The 21,401-nt window shown below is 48.5% G+C and overlaps 1 protein-coding gene across 9 annotated transcripts in view; it reads left to right on the top strand.

Annotated features, from left to right (window-relative positions):
- The window catches only part of Foxn3 (forkhead box N3), a 370,218-nt gene that overhangs the window by 164,357 nt on the left and 184,460 nt on the right, over positions 1-21,401 (top strand). For 6 of the 9 annotated variants that reach the window (XM_085830613.1, XM_021179586.3, XM_029484504.2 and 3 more), the window contains one exon: positions 7,185-7,741. In XM_085830613.1, coding sequence (XP_085686739.1) covers positions 7,199-7,741 — 543 coding nt within the window. In that variant the 5' untranslated portion in view covers positions 7,185-7,198. Of the gene's footprint in view, positions 1-3,098; positions 3,336-3,462; positions 4,197-7,184; positions 7,742-21,401 lie in introns of those variants that run through there. The other 3 variants (XM_029484507.2, XM_085830614.1, XM_029484508.2) reach the window with 3 other exon arrangements.

Below are 21,401 nucleotides of genomic sequence, written 5' to 3'. Positions count from 1 at the left end.
GGAGGCCTATACCGCCTTGCGCTGGCTGTCCCAGAACCCAAGTCTGTGTCCAGATGGGGTATGGAGTGATTCCATCAAGTCGGCAATCAGAAAATAAATGTTGCTGGGCAGTGGTGGCATGTCACTTTAATCCCAGTCCTCGGGAAGCAGAGACAGGTGGATCTCTGAGGTTGAGGCCAGCTTCATCTATAGAGTGAGTTCCAGGAGAGCCAGAGCTACTGGGAGAAGCCCTGTCTGGGGAGTGGGGAGGCAGTGGCAAAACAAAACAAGAAAGCCAAATTCCCAAACAACCACCACCACCATCACCACCACCACCACAACAAAAGAAATGAGTTCTGGGTCTGAGATAGGATTCTGCTGTCAAATAGCTATTTAAAACAATAGTTTAAATTATTTGGCCTGCTTGAGATTTCTTGGCACCCAAGATATTAGGGTATATTTGGAAAACACAGCAGGAACTTGAGCATGAGGCTATTCCTACAGGAATTTGGCCCCTGGATGCTAATGTCAAGGCTGCCTGTCCCAGAGCCAGGGATCTGTGGAATCACTGTTGGAGGAGGGCACACCAAGCTTGCTCTGGCTTACAGCAAAAGTCTGGTTGGGCCCATTTTAGATCACCAGGCAGGCAGAACTGTGGACCTTGCACATGAGATAAGGTCTGCCTTCCTTATCAGCCTACCTTTCTCTCTTTAGGACAACACTGCCTGGCATCTCTTAGCATATCTCGAATGGAAAAGGGAAAAATAACAAATCAAGTCATACTCAATAAATCTGTTTGCTGCATCTTTTCCATCTCCTGCCTGAGGTAGAGGTTGTTAGCACAATCAGCCTGGAGGGTGGGGGTTCCTTTGATGTGTACAGCAAGGATCCCCACCTAAGGGTATTGGGACTTAAGGTTGGCTTTCCAGATGTTCCTCATACACTTCTCCAGACAAGCTACTCATTCGGCTTGCGAATGTAAGAAAGCAAAAATCCTCAGAGGGAAAGGAAAGATAAGACCAGCCCGTTAAAGGCAGCTTCCCCACTCCCTGTGCTCCTCCCTCTCTTGATGGCTTCTTAGAGCCTAAACTTGTCCTGTGTGTTCAGTTTTTGTTTATTTGGCATGGCCAGCTCACACACTAGGAGGCGAGTTTTTGTTGTTGTTGTTGTTGTTTTCCAGAGACAGGGTTTCTCTGCATAGTCCTGGCTGTCCTGGAACTCACTCTGTAGACCAGGAAGGGAGTTTTAAGAATGGCATACACTGCCCCGGGCGGTGGTGGCGCACGCCTTTAATCCCAGCACTCGGGAGGCAGAGGCAGGTGGATTTCTGAGTTCGAGGCCAGCCTGGTCTACAAAGTGAGTTCCAGGACAGCCAGAGCTATACAGAGAAACCCTGTCTCGAAAAACCAAAAAAAAAAAAAAAAAAAAAAAAAAGAATGGCATACACAGTTCAGGCCTAATCACCTGCTTTGGGAACCTAGGAAGAAGGACTGGGGAAGAAATAAGGTGCTGTGCCTACTTTAAGTAGAGAGATGCCTAGGAAGTGTGAGAGGGGTTGGGAGGGCTGGCAGCTCAAGGCAGAGCAGGGAGAGTACAAATTCTCTAAAGTCAGTTCTGACCTGATTCCTTTGGTGAGGATTAAAGATGGTCAAGGGACATGCTGTTGTAGGAGGGGGACCTGCCCTAGCTGAGCCACAGGTGGCTGATCTTCTCTTGTCCTGGTTTGGGTTACCAGTAGTGGGCCTTAGAATCACTGGTGTGCGACTCCAGAGATGATCTAATGTGCCTGCCACCGGGTACCTTCCACTTAGTCACAAGATGTGCTCAATAACATAGAAGGTGTCTCTGGATGACCTCAGGCTACCTTGGGCTTCTCCAGGTCTTCTGGCTGCTTGGCAAGGAGTGAAGTCTCTGTGAGTCTGAATTGCTGAAGATTGCCTGCCACCTACCTAATCTTGAAGTTTTGTTAAGTGGGGGATTGCATCTCAGATTGGTTTGGAGTTTTCTTTCTTTTTGAAACAAACTTCCCAGAAGCACGTGGTATTTCTCTCACTGTTCTCTCTCTCCCTGTCTGGCTATGATAAAAGTTCCTGTCCAGCTGGGTTTTTCAGTCCAGTTCACAGATAGCTGTTCGTAGCTGTCCACTTTTCTGGTGGGCGTGGGAGGATGGTTTGGGTTTCTCTTTGTAGGACCTGCTCGCCTAGCTACCTGGGAGTGGTGCACAATCCTATTTTTATTTATGTCACCAGCAGGGTGTCCTATTGGACTCTGCTTTCATCCTCACCAAAGGCAGCCGGCTGGTGAGCCTTGAGCAGTGGGTGGCCATTCTCTGGAGGTGTCTGGAGACTGGGAGAAGTGGTTGCACCATTGGGGGGCGGGGTGGGAGGCTGCAGATTATCGTTTTAGTTGATGAGGCTCAAAATGGTGAAGGACGGAGATTTGTTTTCCTTCCAGATATAGAAGTCGGATGGGGCCCTTAGCCCAGCCTACTGGGGAGAACCCACTGACGTTGCGTTTGGGGTTCACCTCTCCCTTGGTGGTTGCGGCCATCCTCCTGCTCTCCGAAGCCAAGGCAGTCTAGGCTGGGGATCAGTTTTTCCGTCCCCGGCAAGAGGTACATGGTGGAGGAGGACTGGACCCGCTTCGGGAGTGCTGCAGTAGTAGTTGGGGAGAGAAGTGGAGTCTTCTCTCTTCACCCTCCGAAGCCTCGCTCGCGTCGTAATTCTTTTTATTTTTACTTTCGAGCCTTGTAAGGCAGGCGGCCGAGGTAAAAGCGCTGCGGCGACACGTTGCCAGCTGCGCAGCACCGCCCGTGTGGCCTGAAGCAGGGGAGAGGGCCGGCCACGCGCCACCTGCCCGGCTCCCCTGGGTCCCTGGGTGCCGCACGGGAGCCGGGGAACCCAGCCTGGCCAAAGGGCCTCCCAGCGGACCCGCGCCGCAGCCCGGGGTCGCCCAGCCCACGTTTTCCGTCTCTCCGGCTCTCTCCGCCCCTCCCTCCCCGCGCTTCCCCTCCTCCTGCCTGGTCATGTGTCGCCTTTTTTTGTTTGCAGTGGAAACAATTTCTCGCCGCTCGGCGCGCCCCGGCCCCGACGCGCCGCAGCGGAGGCGAGCGGGAGGCGGGACGGGGCGTGGAGAGCGGCGGGGCCGGCGGGAGGACGCGGCGCCCGCGGACGCTCGCTCGGGGCCCATGCCGCGCCGTTCCCCGCACCCCTGTCGCCCGCATCCGCGGCCGCCCCCCGCCGCCCGCCCAGGGCTCGAGCGTCCACTGCGGGACCCCGAGCGATGCCCGCTGGGCGCCAGCGAAACTTTGTCGGCTGCGCTGAAGGCAGCGGCGGCCCGGCGCCGCGCTCGGCCAGGTGAGTCGGTGCCCGCGCCCGCCCGCACCACCCAGGCTGGGGTCCGCATTCCAGAGCCGTCGCAGCGGCACGGGGACGGGGCTCGCAATGCGGAGCGCGGGCCAAGCTGGACCCGGGGTGGGGGGGACCCCAGTCCTGAGCCGGGAAGTTGCCCGCCCAGGAGTTTCCTGCCCCGACGTGCTGGCTGCTTCTCGTGCCTCGGTTTCCCCTCCGACTCGGAGAGCGACAGAGTTGGTATTGTCTGTGGAACAGGCATCCTCAGCAATTCGAGTCTGGCAGAGGGTGCCGATCAACTCCAGACCCCAGGACCGCGAACGGGCGCCTAACAAAGATCCCCTCCCTAGCCGAGCACGCTCAGCACGGGCCGCGAGCATCCCGAGACTCGCGGGGCCCTCTTCCGCACCCTGACTCTTTGCAAGCCTTTCTGGGCCTCGCGTGAGCTGGGGGGACGGTGGGCGCGTATTGATTTGTTTTAGTCTCGCCACGCTGCGGCCAATAAAAGGTTTATGACATCTGACCAGCAGTGAAGGTATGTGTGCTCCCAATTGCCCTGTGTACGGGGAGAAGAGCAGTTTTCCCGTTGCCTGGCAACGCCGCCGATTGACGCAGGGCCCAGCCAATCGCTGCCCTCCTTGGTCCCCTTGAAATGTTTTTGACAAGTACAGTAAAAGGGAGTGGAGCGCGTGCGTGCGTGCGCGCGCAAGGAGGGGGAGGTTCCCGGTCCCCCAAACTCGCGACTGCCCAGCTTTGGTTGAGAAAGATTTCTCAACTTTTTAAAAAGTTCACCACCAACATCTGTTCAGACCTGGGCCGTAATGGCGTTGTCAGGTATTTGGAGACGTTCTGCTATTAGCCAAAAAAGTAAGCGTTTTTACTCCATTTTCTTCGTTGGAAGAAAGAAAGGAAGATAAAACACAGGAAGTCATAAAAAGAATGAAAACAAAAGGAGGGTGTGTGAGACGTAACCAATAACTTAAGGCGGTCACTGGTGGGTAACTGTTCGAAGCAACATTATTAGCAGCAGATTAAAAAATGTTTGCTTGACCACAGACGCACACTACCCCTCCGCCTCTCTAAAATAAGAAGGGAAAGGAGACTTGGAAAATTTTGTAGTTAAGATATAATGGAAAACTCAGCTGTGGTTTCTGGGAATTGTTTGTTTTGTGGTAATATAGGACAGGGATAGTAAGGAGTCTTCCATGCTGTTGTAAAGGGAGGGATTTGTAAGGAATGTAGTTAGTGGAGAGTTTGGAAACATAATCTAGGGGTTAAGGGCCCTCCAGACCAACTCTTCTTGGCACTGGCATTTAAATTTGTTTTTCGTATAGAACCACGTTGCTGGCAGTGTTTGTTGAAAACAAAAGAAAACATGGAGAATAGCATGTTAGTTCCTTTGGGAGGCCACTGACAAATAAGCAAATTAAAAAGAAAGAGAGCAGTATGTTGTCATAGCAACAGTGCAATTAAATTACTTTACTGTCAGCCATGATATAATTTTCCTGTTTGGAAGCTCAGGAGACATAAAACTTTCATTTGGTGCTAAAGTTGACTTCAACTGGCTGGGTAGTTCTCTCGTGTGTGGATGTGCGGGCAGTTAGAACCCTTTCTACGGGAATCTGAGGGAACTCTGAGACAAGCTGGCCTTGATTTCTTCATAAGGAAGTTAAAAGCTGTATCAGGCTGGATTCCTTAACTAGATCCAAACCTGAAGATAGGAGCCACCACTTTTCTATAACGTGCATGCTGTATGATAGAGACTAACTTCCTTTTTTGACAGAAATGTTTCCTCGGATGAACTGGATTCTTCTGGATTGGCCTACCTTGTTTGGGCTGAGTGGGGTTTTTCTCCTTTTTTTCTCTTGGTTTTTTGAGACAAGGTTTCTCTGTGTAGTCCTGGCTGTCCTGGAGCTCACTCTGTAGACCAGGCTGGCCTTGAACTCAGAAATCTTCCTGCCTCTGCCTCCCAAGTGCTGGGATTAAAGGCATGGGCCACCACTGCCTGGCGATTTTTCTCCTCTTTGAGATGGCGTGTCCTGTCCACTTGGGAGATGTGCCTCCTCTATCTCTGTCCAGCTGGGGGGAAAGTGCACAGCACGCTGGCACCTCGCCTCTTTGTTTGAGCGCTGCACTGTGCTTTCTAGAATCCAGTTCTAGAACTTCCTGTGCTGAATCAGTGGTCAGTTTAGATGCCACGTTAATGGCTATTTAGAGGCTTGGGTTAACCATTTGTTTACCTTCGATGTATTTCATTCCTCTCTAGGTACCTTGCTTTAACTCCTCACTGAGCCAAAAAAAAAACAGATACTTTTAAACTAAGCATGTAGTTTTAGTTCTGCACACCACCACTGAAAGACTCATTGTCCTTTTTATCTTGAGTTGTGTACCAGAGGGCTGTGTCTGTAGGGGTGACTCTATTTGTAAACTTGACATCTCCCTGTATTTTCTTGTCACATACTGCTTTACTCTCTGTTCTAGGTCATTGATAAGAGTGGAGATGCTGCGGGCGGGAAGGATCTGTTAGGACTTCGGAGGAATTTGCCTTCCTGTAGTGAAATTTTCAGTTGCTCTCCTAGCTTTATTTTCTTCACAGATCCTAGTTAATGACTTATCCTTCATCCCCACGTATTTTTTAGTGCCTGAGGCTACACACTTTTTCTCTTTAGAGATGTCCTTAAATTGAATGTACTCAGTCAAGTTGCACTCTGCAGAGTTCCTTGTCCTGGGTTTACACTTGTTAAATGTTATTAAAGTTGTAATTTTTCCTTACAATTTTTGTGGGATAAAATAAAACAAAACAGTCAAATCAATGGCCTTTGGTTACCAGACTGGCCTCGAACTCAGAAATCCGCCTGCCTCCGCCTCCCAAGTGCTGGGATTAAAGGCGTGTGTGCGCCACCACGCCCGGCTGTAAGAGTCTTCTTAGGGGATTGGAAGCAGCTCTCCTTGCCTTCCCTCTCAGCTCTGGTATTTTACTTATGAAAAAAAATTTACACTTATTTGTGTGTGTGTGTGTGTGTGTGTGTGTATATATATATATATATATATACACACACACACACATACACACATATACATACATATATGTATGTATATATGTGTGTGTGTGTATATACAGTGTATATATGTACACATGCATGTGTCTGTGTATATATGGGAGTGCATGTGCCCAGTGCCCATGTGGAGGTCGGAGGATAAATTTCTGGATTGATTGTCCCTGCATCATGGAGGTCTGGGTGATCAAAACACAGGCCATCAAGCTTGTCAGCCCCCGCACCCCGAGTTTTGAGATTGAATCTCCTGTAGCCCGGCTTGGCCTTGAGTTCTCTATCCTCCTGCCGAGGCCTGAAGAATGCCAAAAGTACAGGTGTGCTGGGATTACAGTTGAGTGAGTACTTTCAGACCCAGCCTTTTTCTCTTTGAGAAGAATAAACAGTGAATCTGGTAATACAAAGCCACAGTAGGTACCCATGACACTTATCTTTTTTTTTTTTTTTTTGGTTTTTTGAGACAGGGTTTCTCTGTATAGCCCTGGCTGTCCTGGAACTCACTTTATAGACCAGGCTGGCCTAGAACTCAGAAATCCCGCCTGCGTCTGCCTCCCAAGTGCTGGGATTAAAGGCGTGCGCCACCACCGCCGGACCAAGGTCACCATTCTGCTGACACTCTGGGCTCATTTTTCTTCATTGTGTAACTGTATGGTGGGCTCGTGTGGCTGCCATGCAGGAGTACTGCTCTACCCTCACCTTGTAGTTGAGAGCCAGATAGGAGCAGAGGGAGTCAGGCGGAAACTGATCTGATTCCTGTTCTGGGGTTCTCCGGCTCATGACTTCTCTGCCTTGTCCTTCCTAGGAGCCTTCACGTAAATGGGTCCAGTCATGCCTGCCAGTAAGAAGGCTGAGAGCTCAGGAATCAGTGTGTCCAGTGGACTGAGTCAGCGTTACCGGGGCAGCGGTTTCTCCAAGGCCCTCCAGGAAGACGATGATCTTGACTTCCCTCTGCCCGACATCCGATTAGAAGAGGGGGCCATGGAAGATGAAGAGCTGACCAACCTGAACTGGCTGCATGAGAGCAAGAACTTGCTGAAGAGCTTTGGGGAGTCGGTCCTTAGGAGTGTCAGTCCTGTGCAGGACCTAGACGATGACACCCCGCCATCCCCTGCCCACTCGGACATGCCCTATGATGCCAGGCAGAACCCCAACTGCAAGCCCCCCTACTCCTTTAGCTGCCTCATATTTATGGCCATCGAGGACTCTCCGACCAAGCGCCTTCCAGTGAAGGACATCTACAACTGGATCTTAGAACATTTCCCGTATTTTGCAAATGCACCTACTGGGTGGAAGAACTCAGTGAGACACAACTTGTCATTGAATAAGTGTTTCAAGAAAGTGGACAAAGAGAGGAGTCAGGTAAGTCGCCCGTGTCTTCTAGAACTGAGTTTAGTTATTTTTTTTTTTGTTTTAAATTAAAAAAAAAAAATTTTTTTTTTACCATTAAAAATGAATGTATAGTTAAAACCATGCTGAAGTCGTTACGAATGGATAATTTGACACATTGGTGAGTTGTGGAAAATCTTCCTTGTTTTTAAGTGTATTGGTTATACTTTCTCTTTGCTGTTCCTACCCTGATATGATTTAACGTAATCACACGATTGAGCTTTGCCAAATCCACTGTCTTCATTCATGTCTCCCTTCCACATGGTTGGGGCAGTTGGGTTTTAAAATTCAAAGCTCTATGTGGCAATACCTAGTGTATCAACGGAGGGACCTTTAGATAAGGAGAATTGCCATAAAGGACTGGAGGAAAAGGATAGCTCCTTTCTGAATATTGGGAGGAGGCGGCTTCTCAGGCTTCTGGAATTCACGGGAGATACTGCACTGTTGAAAGATACTCGAACATACTTAATTACTCTGAGACCCATCAGAGACTTCAGGTGCCCTCGACTTTTATGAAATCTGGTGTATATGTAAGTGCCTGGCACCGTGAAACTGGGAAACTGCCAGGGTGAAGTACTGCGTAGGTTAAGGTTCCCACCAGAAGGGTTTTTTTTTTTTTTTAAATAGTTTTTTTTTTTTTAAGTGTGTGTATGTGAGAGAGAGAGTGTGAGTGAGTATTGGAAATCTACAAAGATTTAGGAAACATGGAAGAGGTCAGACAGTCTGGATTTACAGGTGATCGAGAGCTACCCACTTTGGGTGTTGGGAACCGACCTTGGTTTTGCTGGGGGAACCATGAGTGCTCTTAACCTCTGAGCCATTGCTCGCTGATGCTGATGATGTCAGGAAGGTGCTCCTGTACATGCAGGAGCCTTCTTCATCTCCAGGTCCTTAGTTTTATCTGTGAGGCTCAGGGCGTGCCTCTTACATCCCTGGTACTCAGTCTTAGCTATTTTCTCAGGTGAAGCACCTGAGGCCACTCTCTGGATTTCATCTCTGTTCCCTGCTTTGAGATCCTTCTGAAAACTTAGAAACTGTCCTCTTTCAAAGAGCCAGGCTGTGGCATTTAAACACCTTTGTATAGGTCACTTCTTGGGGCAAGAGAGAGAGCAAGCGTGAGGAAGGAATTCTAAGCTTAGAGTACAGCCAGCAGAGGTCGAGTCAGGCCCCCAGAGCAGTTTGCCACTGAGGAAAGTTAACAGGGCCTTTAGCTCCACGTCATCCTTTCTGCACGTTCCAGCATGCCCGCGTCTCCATGTTTGACATGAAACCACGGCACCCACAAGTAATGTAGCTAATGCGAACTCCGAACTGTTAAACAGGACCAGCTCCAAGCCTGCAGCGAGATTTAGAGATTATCTACTCCTCATTCTGCCTTGCTACCAAGCCCTGAATGGTGCCTGTCAGAGCTCACCAGGAGGGTCCACCCGGCTCCCTGCCCCGCCTCACACTGGATTCTTGGAGTCACATTCACCCCCCCCCCCCTCCCCAGGGGTGTTGGTTGTCAATCTCAGCAAACACTGATACCTGTTGACAGGGAGTGTTTTGAAGGACTTGAGATTGTTAATTTTCTGAATTGTTGAGTTCTGGCTTCCTAGCTGAGGCAGTGACCTGTATTGACGGGTTTCTGATCAAATGCCAGTCAGTTTTGTGGCTTCGAGTTTGTTCCCAGTGAACAAAGCTACAGTTGTGCCCCCCACCCCCACCCTCCCTTTTTTCTTTTTCCTTGGGTGAGCTGGAGGCCTCTGGTGGCTGCCAGGGCCCTAGCCCTGGCCTGTTTACTGGGGGTTTTCTCCTGGATTTGCTGCGTAAAAGGGAAGGCATTCTCGCTGATCCATTGCCCAGTGAGAGTCCCTTGGGCTCTGTAGGTACATTTGTTTTCTTCCCAGGGAGTTCTGCTTTGGCAGTAGGCTCAACCTCAACACGAATGTCTGAACACACCCAAACGTTGGTGAGAACTGCCTCAGATAACAGAGAATGGAGGCCTGGCACATTATACCCACCGAGTTAGCTGCGCCACCTTCTTTGTTTGTTTTAATTCTTTTGGTATGTTTTTGAAATTGAAAAAAGCTTGGCCTAGCAGAGAGGATATGGGATCCTATGGGATCCTCGTCCCAGACGGCTTGGAACATGGGAACCCTGGTGGACTAACTACTGTTTGGCTGGGCCCCTGGAGAAGGGAGGAACCTTTGAGATTGCATCTCAGTCACCCCAAGCAAGGCTCTTAGCACTGGTACCACCTCTCAGGCCCCACCTTGGAGATTTGGTTCTGAGGTGGGTTGGGAAAGTTGGTTGTCAGGTGTTCCAAGGTGCTTAGCTGGTCCTGGAACCAGGGAGGGGCCTTTCAGGGTTTTTGTTGTTGTTGTTGGTCAATTTGTTTTGAGAGGGCCTCAAATAGGCAAGCCTTGAACTTGATATTCATCTTCGGGTGACCTTGAACTCCCGACCCTCCTGCCCCTGCCTCCTGTGCTGGGATTATAGGCATGGGTTTTGTTCTTTTTCCTAAGTGTTCAGGTTTCATCAAGAATCTTTTTCTCTCAATTAAGTCTGTTTTATCTCTCAAAGTGCTTCAACAGACAGGTTAAATTTGTTTTTGTTTAATCATGGGCATTTTTAGCCAGCCAAAGTCGATAGAATAATATGAATTTGGGCTCCTGTCACCCCACGATCCATGTCTAGAGTTAGGGTTTAATGAGAATTGTCTGGTTTCATTCATTCATTTTCTTTTTCCTGTCACTGTTGCTACTTGGAAGAAAATTCAGATTGTGAGTCACTTTATTTCAACATACTTTAGAGTGTAGGAGAATAATACATAATTTGCTATGCAGCTACAATGCCAAATATGTCTGTTTGTACCTCATTCCTCCGACTACCCCCTAACATTAATAAGCCAAGTATTCAAATATCCAAGATTGTTAGATGTTTGAATCAGGACCCCCAACATGGCTTATGCAGGGTTGTGGGGTCTCTCGCAGGCTTTGCTTGTTTGAGTATATTGCACTTTTTTTTTTTTTTTTGAGATATGGTTTCTCTGTGTAGCCTTGGTAGTACAGGACCTTGTTTTGTAGACCAGGTTGGCTTGGTCTCGGGGATCCTCCTGCCTCTGCCTCTTGAGTGCTAGATTAAAGGCTTGCACCACTGCCACTACCTGGCTCTCATTCTTTTTTTAAAGACACCCAGCACTTGGGTTTTCAGAGTACGTTACACCCTGCTTGCTTCCTTGTGATGTCCCTGAGTTTGTCTCAGGACGTGAGTTCAGGGGTCCTCTGCTGCCTTCCAGGCCCCTTCCCTGGGAACTGAGTGTAGAGGGAGGGGCTGTGCTCCTGAATTCCTAAGCCTGCTCAGCTTGCCTTGGGGATGCTGTGGTCCAGCCTGGTTCACAGGGGTCAGCTGCTCCCTGTCCTGTGAACTTCACAACTGTCTTTCATGTTACCTGGTTATCAGTGGGTGATCTTTGCTGAGATCAATCAAGGTCATGTTTTTTTAAAGTCTGAGATCTTTTTTTTTCCTCCTAGATACAAGTGTCTGGATTTGTATTTAGCATGTACTGACTTCTCTGGGGACTTGCAAATGAGAAGTCAGACAATGCAGTTAATTTTTATAGATAGATTAGAGCAGGGCAGGTATGTGTGCTTTTCTTTCCGTGCTTTTTATTTATTTCCCTTCTTGCCACTTTAACAAAGAAATCTTATTGTCAGCAGAAGGTTTAGAAAGGAAACAGTGTATCGAGTGTACATACCATATACAAGGCTGACAGCTTTGAATACTCCGTGGTTTAGCCAATCCAGGACTGAGTCCGGAGCAGGACTCCGAGTCTGGTGTTAGTGGTTAGCAGTAACCGGCCATCTTGGAACATCTTGGCCATCTGTTTGTAGAAGCAGGCGTTGGAAATGGTTTAGTGCAGTTGGGCCTCGGGGTCTTTGGTGTCTGAGGCACTGTTGACCCACAGCCTGAATTCAGTGGCAGCATGTCATGTGTGCTGATGAACACCGCGTTGCCCTTGAGATTTTGTTTGCTTAGGGTTTTTTTTCCCTTCCTTTTCTTTTCTTTTTCTTTTTTTTTTTCTTTTTTTGGTTTTTCGAGACAGAGTAGTGTAGCCCTGGCTGTCCTGGGACTCACTTTGTAGACCAGGCTGGCCTTGAACTCAGAAATCCACCTGCCTCTGCCTCCCCTAGTGCTGGGATTAAAGGCGTGTGCCACCACGCCTGGCCCTTTTCTTTTTTAAAAAGATTTATTTATTTTTTATTTATGTGAGTACACTGTAGCTGTCTTCAGACATACACTAGAAGAGGGCATCAGATGCCATTACAGATGGTTGTGAGCTACCATGTGGTTGCTGGGAATTGAACTCAGGACCTCTGGTGGAACAGTCAGTGCTCTTAACCACTGAGCCATCTCTTTAGCCTTTTTCTTTGTTTGTTTTGTTTTTTTTTTTTTCCTTCCCCCTCTCCTTTCTCTTTCTTTGATTAGATTGAACACGCTAAGCAAGGTCATCATAGACATGGCCATGTTATGTATGCCCAGAGGGAACAGTCATGCCATAGCATAGGAGAGTAAAGTCCAGGCTAATTCTGGGGTGCAGCATAAAGAACTCTAGAGGGGCTGGAGAGATGGCTCAACCGGTAAGAGCACTGACTGCTCTTCCAAAGGTCCTGAGTTCAAATCCCAGCAACCACATGGTGGCTCACAACCATCTGTAATGAGATCTGACGCCCTCTTCTGGAATGTCTGAAGACAGCTACAGTGTACTTACATATGATAAATAAATAAATCTTAAAAAAAAAAAAAAAAAAAGAAAAGAAAAAAAAAAAGAATTCTTTTGTTTTTGTTTTTTTGGTTTTTTTTTTTTTTTTTTTTTTTTTTTTTTTTTGGTTTTTCGAGACAGGGTTTCTCTGTATAGCACTGGCTGTCCTGGAACTCACTTTGTAGACCAGGCTGGCCTTGAACTCAGAAATCCGCCTGCCTCTGCCTCCCGAGTGCTGGGATTAAAGGCGTGTGCCACCACGCCCAGCTCAAAAAAAGAAAAAAACAAAAAAAACTCTAGAGAGTAAACAGGAGTGAGTGACACAGGGGTGCTCTCACTAAGTCACCTCTGGTCCTGGCCTTCGAGGTTATTCTGTTTGCCTGGTGCCTCCTGGTAGACGGGATTCTTTTTTTTTTTTTTTTTTTGAGACAGGGTTTCTCTATATAGTCCTGGCTGTCCTGGAACTCACTCTGTAGGCCAGGCTGGCCTTGACCTTGGAGTTCTGCCTGCCTCTTCCTCCTGAGTGCTGACTAAAGATGTGCACCATCATGAGTAACAATCTGACAGTTTCCCTTTTATGCGTAATGGCCTCTTATTCCCGCCTTCTAGAGCATCTGTTTCCGGATATACGTTGGTCAGTATATGTTTAACTGGTGATTTCTTTAGGAGGAAGGCAGTCCAGCCCTGCCTTGTGTGTGTGTGTGTGTGTGGAGTGCGGTGCACAGACGTCAGAGGAGCCGTCTGATTTCCAGAGCTGGCATTACTGGCAGTTGGGAGAGGATGCTGGTAGCTAAGCTCTCTGCAGGGACAGTACTTGTTCTTGGGAGCCATCTCTCCTTCCTGCCCGCCTTTGGATTAACTCTTAAGTAGTGAGTCTTCATTCATTATCTGAGAAGAGGGTATGACAACTGAGAGAATGCACCCATTAGCAAGCCTCTAGGGCATTTTCTTGATTGCCAGTTGCTGTAAGGGGTCCAGCCTGCTGTGGTCAGTGCCATCACGGGGCAAGTGATCCTGGGTGTATATAAAGCAAACTGAGCAGGCCAGGAGCAGCAACCAGTAAGCAGCGTTCCTCCAGTCCTGCCTGGACTTTCCTGGATGAGGAACTTCAACCTGTACCTCCAATACAATACACTCTTACCGCTTACAAGTTGCTGTGGTCCTAGTGTTTCCTCACAGCAATAGAAAACAAGCTAAGTCAAGAGGGGGTGATAGTGTATAGTGTTCTAGTCCTTAGAGCAGATCAGAATGTCATGTCTCAGCTAGGCATGGTGGTGCACGCCTTTAATCCCAGCACTCGGGAGGCAGAGGCAGGCGGATTTCTGAGTTCGAGGCCAGCCTGGTCTACAAAGTGAGTTCCAGGACAGCCAGGGCTATACAGAGAAACCCTGTCCCGAAAAAGACACCCCCCACCCCACCCCACCCCCTGAATGTCATGGCTCCACCCAGGGCCACAGCATGTCATTCTTTGGGTCAGGAGGCCTAAGACAGGGCAGTTTCAGTGTTTTCCTTTCTGGATGTTACCAGGGCAATAGGAGGCGAGCTCCAAGCAGAATGTAAAGGAGGGTCTCTGCTCATTTGCTTCCAAGGCTGCTAACCCCTTTCTAGCTATCTAACGGGAATCTTTTCATTTTTTCCCTTCTATTAAAAAGTATCATTATTTTATGTATCTAGTGTTATGCCTGCATATGTGTCTGTGTACCACATGCTTGTCTGCTGCCTGTAGAGGTCGGAAGATGATTCGGGACCTCTCGGAACTTGAGTTACAGACAGTGTTGCGCCACCATGTGGGTGCTGGGAATCAAACCTGGGTCTTCTGGAAGCGCAGCCAGTGCTCTTACCTGCTGAGCCATGGATCCTGCCATCTGGTGGAATTGTCATGTTAGCATCCTCGGTGGTCCTCCCGAAATCACCGTGCTCCCATTAGCTGTGCTCCTGGCTGATCCTGTCCATCTGTTCCTTCCAGATAGGCTCCTTCTTGATCTACCTGCATGAGAGAGAGATGTTTCTTGTCCTCTTAAATTTAAGCTAGTTCTCGTTTCCTTACTTGCTCATTCACTCATTCGTTCATTTATTCATTCAGCAAACTTGATAAAGCCGCCAGCTTTCCTTTTTGAAGTCTACAACTAAATATAGAAAGATATAAAAAGCAATTGTATTGTTATTACAGCGAAGCTGCTGTACCTCTTTTGTGCGTTGTTAGCCTCAATAAAATCATTTAACCACTGAGGGTTGTAGTTCGGAGGTAGAGCACTTGACCACCATGCTTAAAGCTCTAGGTTCCGTCTGAATCCCTGAGCTCCATCCACTGTTTGGCTGTGGGGGTCTGTGTCTGTCTGAGTCAGCTGCTGGGTGGAGCCTCTCAGAGGACAACATGCTCCTGTCTGCAAGCATAACAGGGTATCGTTAATGATGGGTCTCAAGCTGGGCTGCTTATTGGTTGGTCGTCCCCTCAGTCTCAGCTCCTTTCCCATGCCTGCATTACTTGTAGACAGGATACATTTTGGGTTGAAAGTTTTGTGGGTGGGTTGATGCCTGTATTGCTCCACTGGGGTTAAAGGATTGTGGGTCCCAAAGGGGATAGGAACTCCACAGGAAGATCAACAGAGTCAACTCACCTGGGCCCTTGGGGGCTCTCAGTGTCTGAACCACCAACTAGAGAGAGCCTAACAGGCTTGGCCTAGGCCTTTCCGCTCATGTGCAGCAGATGTGTGACTTGTTCTAAATGTGGATTCTGAACTGCTGGAGAGGGGCTACCCCAAAAGCCCTGCACATGGGTTCTAGCTGGGCTGCCTTGTCTGACGTCAGTGGGAGAGGAAGTGCCTAACCTCACAGAGACTTGAAGTGCGAGGATTGGGGGGGATACCCAGGGGAATACCCAGGAGACCCCCATCCTCCCAGGGGAGAAGGGAAGGGGAGGGGGAGGGAGGAGGATTGTGGGAGGGAGCTGACCAGGAGTTTTAAAAAAAGCCCTGGGTTCAATCCCTAGTGGGTGGGACTTTAAAAACCACGATTCAGAAGGATGGTTTCCTTAGAGTTTGAGAGAAAAAGAACAGGGCAGCTGGGTGGTGGTGGCGCACGCCTTTAGTCTCAGCACTTGGGAGGCAGAGGCAGGCGGATTTCTGAGTTTGAGGCCAGCCTGGTCTACAGTGTGAGTTTCAGGACAGCCAGGGCTACACAGAGAAACCCTGTATCGAAAAACCAAAAAAAAAAAAAAAGAAGAAGACCAGGGCTGGCTGCTGTGAGGCGGAAGATGGAGGAGAGGGAAAGCAGGAGCCATGCGTTTTGAGTTGGGGTCCAAGAGAGTAGGAGCGTCAACAGTGGACGTTGGCAGGTGGCTTACAAGGGGAAGACGGGCTTCAACAGAGAAAGGAGGACAATATCCAGACTGTCAGGGCAAGGCACATGTCTCTTCCAAAGAAGGGACAGAAAGAGCCGCTCTTTCAGTTAGAACTCAGAAGAGCAGTCAGACCTCGTAATGATGGCGTGCTGGCGACTACTCTGCGGGAGGGGCTTCTGGGGCACAAGTACATGATCTTAGGGGAGTAATTATTCTTCCCCTCTCCACAGCATGTCTTCCGGTGAGTCAGCTTTCCGGAGGGGTGGTCTCCTGTACAGGTGATTGACAAGCCCAGTTGGATTACCTCTTAAAGGAGTTGATACAGTATGTAGTGTTTGGGACAGCGTAGAACGTCATGTTTCCATCCATGGAGAGACGCAAAGCTCCCATTCGGTCCTTTGGACCTGGAGGAAGTGAGTAGCTTTGCCGTAATGAGCCTCAGCAAAGCCTCCAAGCCTCTACCTTTTCCTATAGTATGTAGTAGATCCTGAAGAGTCTGGGGCAAAGTTGATCCCTCCCGTTCTATGCTGGATACGGGACTAGGGAAGTAGGGACCAGAGCCCATTTTAAGTGTCTGTCCCCAAAGGCCTCCAAGCCTGCTAATGCCTGTCTAGCTACTTAACGGTGTGAGAGCTGCTTACAGGCTTCCCTGCCCTATGGACTCTACCTACAGAACCTCTTAGCTAGTGAAACTCCAGAAAGCCCTTTGTTGATTATTTTAATTATCTGTGTCCTGTCTCTCCTCATTGCTTTTCTGACTCTTCAAGGGTCTGGCATTGACTTCCCAGGAAGATTCTGATGTTCCTCGTGGTGGTCTCACAATGCCCCTGGGAAACTTTTTTCTTCTATGCATCAGCATCCCCCGCACTCACTCCCAACTGTGAAGAACCAAGGCTCTCTCAGTGCAGAAGCCTCTTCCTCAGCACACTACCAACAGATTGCTTTCAGACCTTGTCAGGCTGCAGAGGCCTTGGGGTTTGTTTCCATTTCAGCTGCAGGATAGCTCTCAGCAGTGAATAATGGGAGGCTAGCACACCTGAAAGGGCCAGGGTTTGCTTCTTTCGAAAGACATACTGCCGTTAATCCATATTCTTGTTAGGCTTCCTGTGGCTCTGGGGATGGAGCCCACGGGCCTTGTCCTGCAGTACCTGTCATGCCCACCCATCCTTATGGTTTGCTCTGCCATATGAGCCCTGCCCATCTAAATGCTTTTAATGCTGGCAAGATGGTGGGAAGGTGTAGCCATCATGGAAAATTCCACTGCCTTCCCAATACACCCCTTTTTATACTTGAAACAGAAACTTTTGAAATCTAAGGTTGGCCAGGCACAGGTGGGGCACACCCATAATCCCAGCACCCCAGAGGTGCAGGCTGGAAGTGGTGTGTAGGGGGAGAACAGCCTCTGGTACCTGTGAGTGAGCCTAGGCACACAGCCTAGGCTAGTGAGACCCTGGCTTGAAACAAAACAAAACTAAACAGAGTCCCAGAAGGGAAACTGTGGAGTGTGTCCTGCTACTGTAGTGCTTGTCTCGATGGCACTGTTTGTGGATAGGATGATCTTACTTCATCGGTTTTAATGTATTTGTGATTTATCTCAGTGCATAATGAATGCCTTGAGCAGTCAGTCCTTTGGATTTTCTCCCACACTGGCCTGTTTCAGAATTTGTTCAAGTTGTGCCTTCATCATAAGAGGCCATTAGTATCCTGTACTTAGTGGCTTCTTCAGGGGAATTATTTGGTGACGTTGAAGGTTCTTTCTAAGAACAGGTATGATTCTTGTTGTGGGAGCTAACAGTCCAAAGAGACAGAATAGAGAATAAAACTGAACAAGCCACCTTACGTCCCAGAAGCACGCCGGATCAGTGTCTGATTGGTATCATGCGAAGTCGGCCAGGGAGGCTTTCCCTTGAAGAGCAAGGCTGTAGGAGGCGTGGAAGCCATGATGATGGGCAAGTTAATATTCCAGGGGAGGAAACGCTCCAGTGAGTTGTAAACAGAGCAGTCTGAGGTGCCCTGTGATGGGAACAGATAGGCCGAGGCACGGCTGGTGTTGAAAAGGCAAATGCTGCTGATGTAAGCAAGCTCGCCAAGTATTGCGCTGCCATGGGGATGAGTCTAATGCTGTTATTTTTAGTGCATTGCTGCTTTCTGTTCAAGTGTTTCATGGTCCAGGATAGCATCAGCCACGGCAGAGATGAAGGGAAAGACAATTAGGGTCCTGTGGAATTAGCAGGTTGAAGGGACACTCCCTTTTAAAAAATTGATTGGCTATCCTCTACTCCCATGATCTCTTGTAGCTACAAGGAAGACTGGGAAATGTAGTTTTGATGTAAATCCCCCCCGCCCCCCCCCCGCCCCCCCAAATTACTAAGCCATATGGGATTTTCTGACACAAAGGTCTGGATGCGGAGACTCATGCCACTGGACCAGAGGTGTGTTGAACAGTGTCAGAGGAAAGGGAAGGAGAGAGGTGGTGGCTGGAAGGTTCCATGAACAATAGTGGGGACAGCTTAAAGTCACCAATCCAGTCTTTCTTTAAAATAGTCCAGTTGAAGTTTTACTTCAAGATATTCTGGTTAAATTGCACTGACTATCTTCAAAAGCAGTAGCTTGGTAGAGGTGAAGATGGTGTGTGTGCCAAGATGGATAAGAGAAAAGCAAGAAAGTATATCGTTGAAGATAGTCGTGCCTTAAGTTGTTCTTTTAATAATAACTAGATGGTTTGCTTTATAAGATTCCCAGCAGTTCCAGGAACAGAGTGAAACCTTTGATTTTGAGCTAGGTCTCCCGCCTGGGCTTGTTTGAGTACCTGTGCCTTGAACTCAGCAGGAGGCAGTAAATACTGGCAGAGCTGGCTGCTCCCACATCTTTCCCCTTATAGCTCCTAGGGTGTTCCAGGTCTCCTCTGGACCCTAGGGGCTCTAGTCCAGGGTTCCCCTCCACTTACAGGATCTCTTTGAAGTGTCTCTTAGAAAGCTGTGACTGTCCTCTGGGACAAGACCTATAAGTGATTTAACTAATGTTATTAGCTTGAAGACACTCAGGGAAGCAGAACCTTTGTATACGCTGTCTTAGAAAGAAAGGTCAAATCGTGTGAACACTGACTCCAGGCTTCCTGGCACAGAGCCAGGACGTAAGCCCCCCTCCCGGTTCCCCCAACACTGCTGGTGTAAGTCCTGGGATGCTGGATGAGTCAGCTGTAGATGATGTCATGTAAGGCGATAGATAGTGTTTGTGCTGAGCTCTGAAGACCTCAAGGAACACGGAGTTTGCAAAGTAAAAATTAACTCTTATTTGCAGAAAAAAGTAGCCTCCCTTCATTTAACAACGAACAGTTCACAAAGGCCGTACCTGCTTGTGGACTGTCAGACACTGGGTGATCTAGACTGTCCTAAGGATGGGGGTGGAAGATGAGCTGAACAGCACTTCATTACATGGGCCGGGCAGGTAGTGATGGGTGTGGTGAAGAAAGTTAGAGGGAGGAGATGCAGTAGAAGGGGACAGGAGGGCGGTGAGTTCAAGAGGCTCTTCAGAGGAACTAGCTGGGCGTGCCTTGGACAGCAAGACAAAGCCCTGCAAAGGCTCTGAGGTGGTAATGGTTCCGAATGTCCAAAGAGCAGCAAGAAGGCTTCAGGAAACGTATTAGAAGCAGAATTGGACATTTAAAGGGACAGGAGCAGAGAATTGGCCTTTGAGTGGTGACAGTTACTCTGGCATGCTTTAAGAATACAGTCTGTGGGTGCAGGTACGTGGGCACATTTGGGTGGAGAGGTAGGGTAGAATTTGTCAGTGTTCAGTTTGAGATAGGGTTTTATTGTTAGAAACAGGGTCTCCCTAGGTCACCGTGGCTAGTCTCTGTCTCACAGAAATCCACCTGCCTCAGCATCCCGAGTGCTGAGATGAAAGGTTTGTATTACCATGCCAAGCCTCGATGTTTTTGTCTGTCTGTCTTCTGTCTGTCTGCCTGTCTCTTTTTTGAGTTACCGTTAAACTATCTAAGTAGAGCCTTCAAGTTGAATGTCTGCTGTATGACCGTGAAGCTCAGTGAGAAGTCAGGCTCCAGGTGTAAGTTAGGCAATGCAGAGGCAGTGGAATAACTAAGAAGTGCCCAGGGGACGGAACCAAGAGCTCCTGGATTACCTCTCAGCCAGAAAGAAGTCCGACCTCTGTTTTAGCTCTTTGCTTTCTGCAATAAGGATGCAACTTCTAAATGTGTTTGGAGTAGCTCTGCATCTATGTGATGAGAGAAAGTGCACCCCAGGACACATCCGTTTAGCATCCTATTTAGCAAAGTCCCCTACCCCAAGACTTCGGTGAGTTCTCTGCCATCTGGTCCCTGGCCAGAGAAGGATTTTTTTTTTTTTTTTGTATATGTGTCACCATAGCAACGAGTGTGCAGTTGATATGGAAAGTAAGCAGTTGCCTTAGCAACAGAGTTACTGATGTGGTGGCTCCCTTGCTTTCCTGGTAAGCTGACCAAACTAGTTCAAATGCATTATGAAGGGCTACACACACAGGCTGGCCCTGCTGGTGTAAAACTAGCCTAGCTTTAAGAGAGATCGCAGCCCTTCCCCCTTCCAGAGGAAGGGCGCTCAGTGGTAATAAATCAGACAAAAATAGTTGCTGTCAGTTGAAATAGATTATAAGAGGGTTTTCCTAGAGGAGTGGTTTTGTTTGGTTTGACAAAATGCTATAGCCAGAGAATATTTGGTTACAAGGAAAAGAAAGTCACCTCGGTTGGCTTAAGTAAAAGAACATCTATCTCAGGGATGTAATAAGCAGTCTAATAGACCAGAGCCCAGGAGCAACACAGCTCACCTCAGGTCTGCTGTGCCTGGAACTGGTCCTGTCCTTCTGAGACCACGTGGACAACTCAGCACTGCTCTTCTCTGGGGATCTGGTCTGGCTTCATGGTTTCTTCCACATGGCTCTCAATGTCTGCCAACTCCCCACCCGTGCCTTGCTGTACTGGAATGTGTGTATCTGTGTCTATGATGAGAGTGATCTAGACCCAGTGTCCAGTAAGCAGGTGTCCACCCTCATCCTTGTGTGGCATGCTTGTCATTGTCATTCCAGATGAGTCAGGTGTTTAGCCCTGGGCAGAATAGGGGCATGGCTGAGAATTTAGGATAGCTGTTGGGAAGGCTGTCTCTCTGGGGCTCTATACAGTGAGCTCTAACCTTAAAATATCCTCGTAATAAAATATTTCTGTTTCCCATCCTCAGATGCCATTTTATAACTGAAAATAAAAACATCAGAAGCCTTGACATGGCGACACACGTCTGGTTGTCATCCTTGAATTCTAGGGGCACCAGTTTGGGCTACACAGTAAGACCTCATTTCCAAAGCAAGCAAGCAAAGAGTCCAACACTCACTTTTGAGGAGTTAGTGCTAAGGGCTGTTGGAGGTGATGGATATCAGCACACTGGGCAACTTTAGGAGTGTCCCAGGAAGCCCTTCTGCTTCTTTTTTTTTTTTTTTTTTTTTTTTGGTTTTTCGAGACAGGGTTTCTCTGTATAGCCCTGGCTGTCCTGGCACTCACTTTGTAG

Source organism: Mus caroli, unplaced genomic scaffold (assembly GCF_978045245.1).
Source record: "Mus caroli unplaced genomic scaffold, Mus_caroli_1 scaffold_14, whole genome shotgun sequence".
Lineage (NCBI taxonomy): Eukaryota > Metazoa > Chordata > Mammalia > Rodentia > Muridae > Mus > Mus caroli.
Note: the sequence above shows the minus strand (reverse complement) of the source record. Positions and strands in the feature narration are given on the sequence as shown.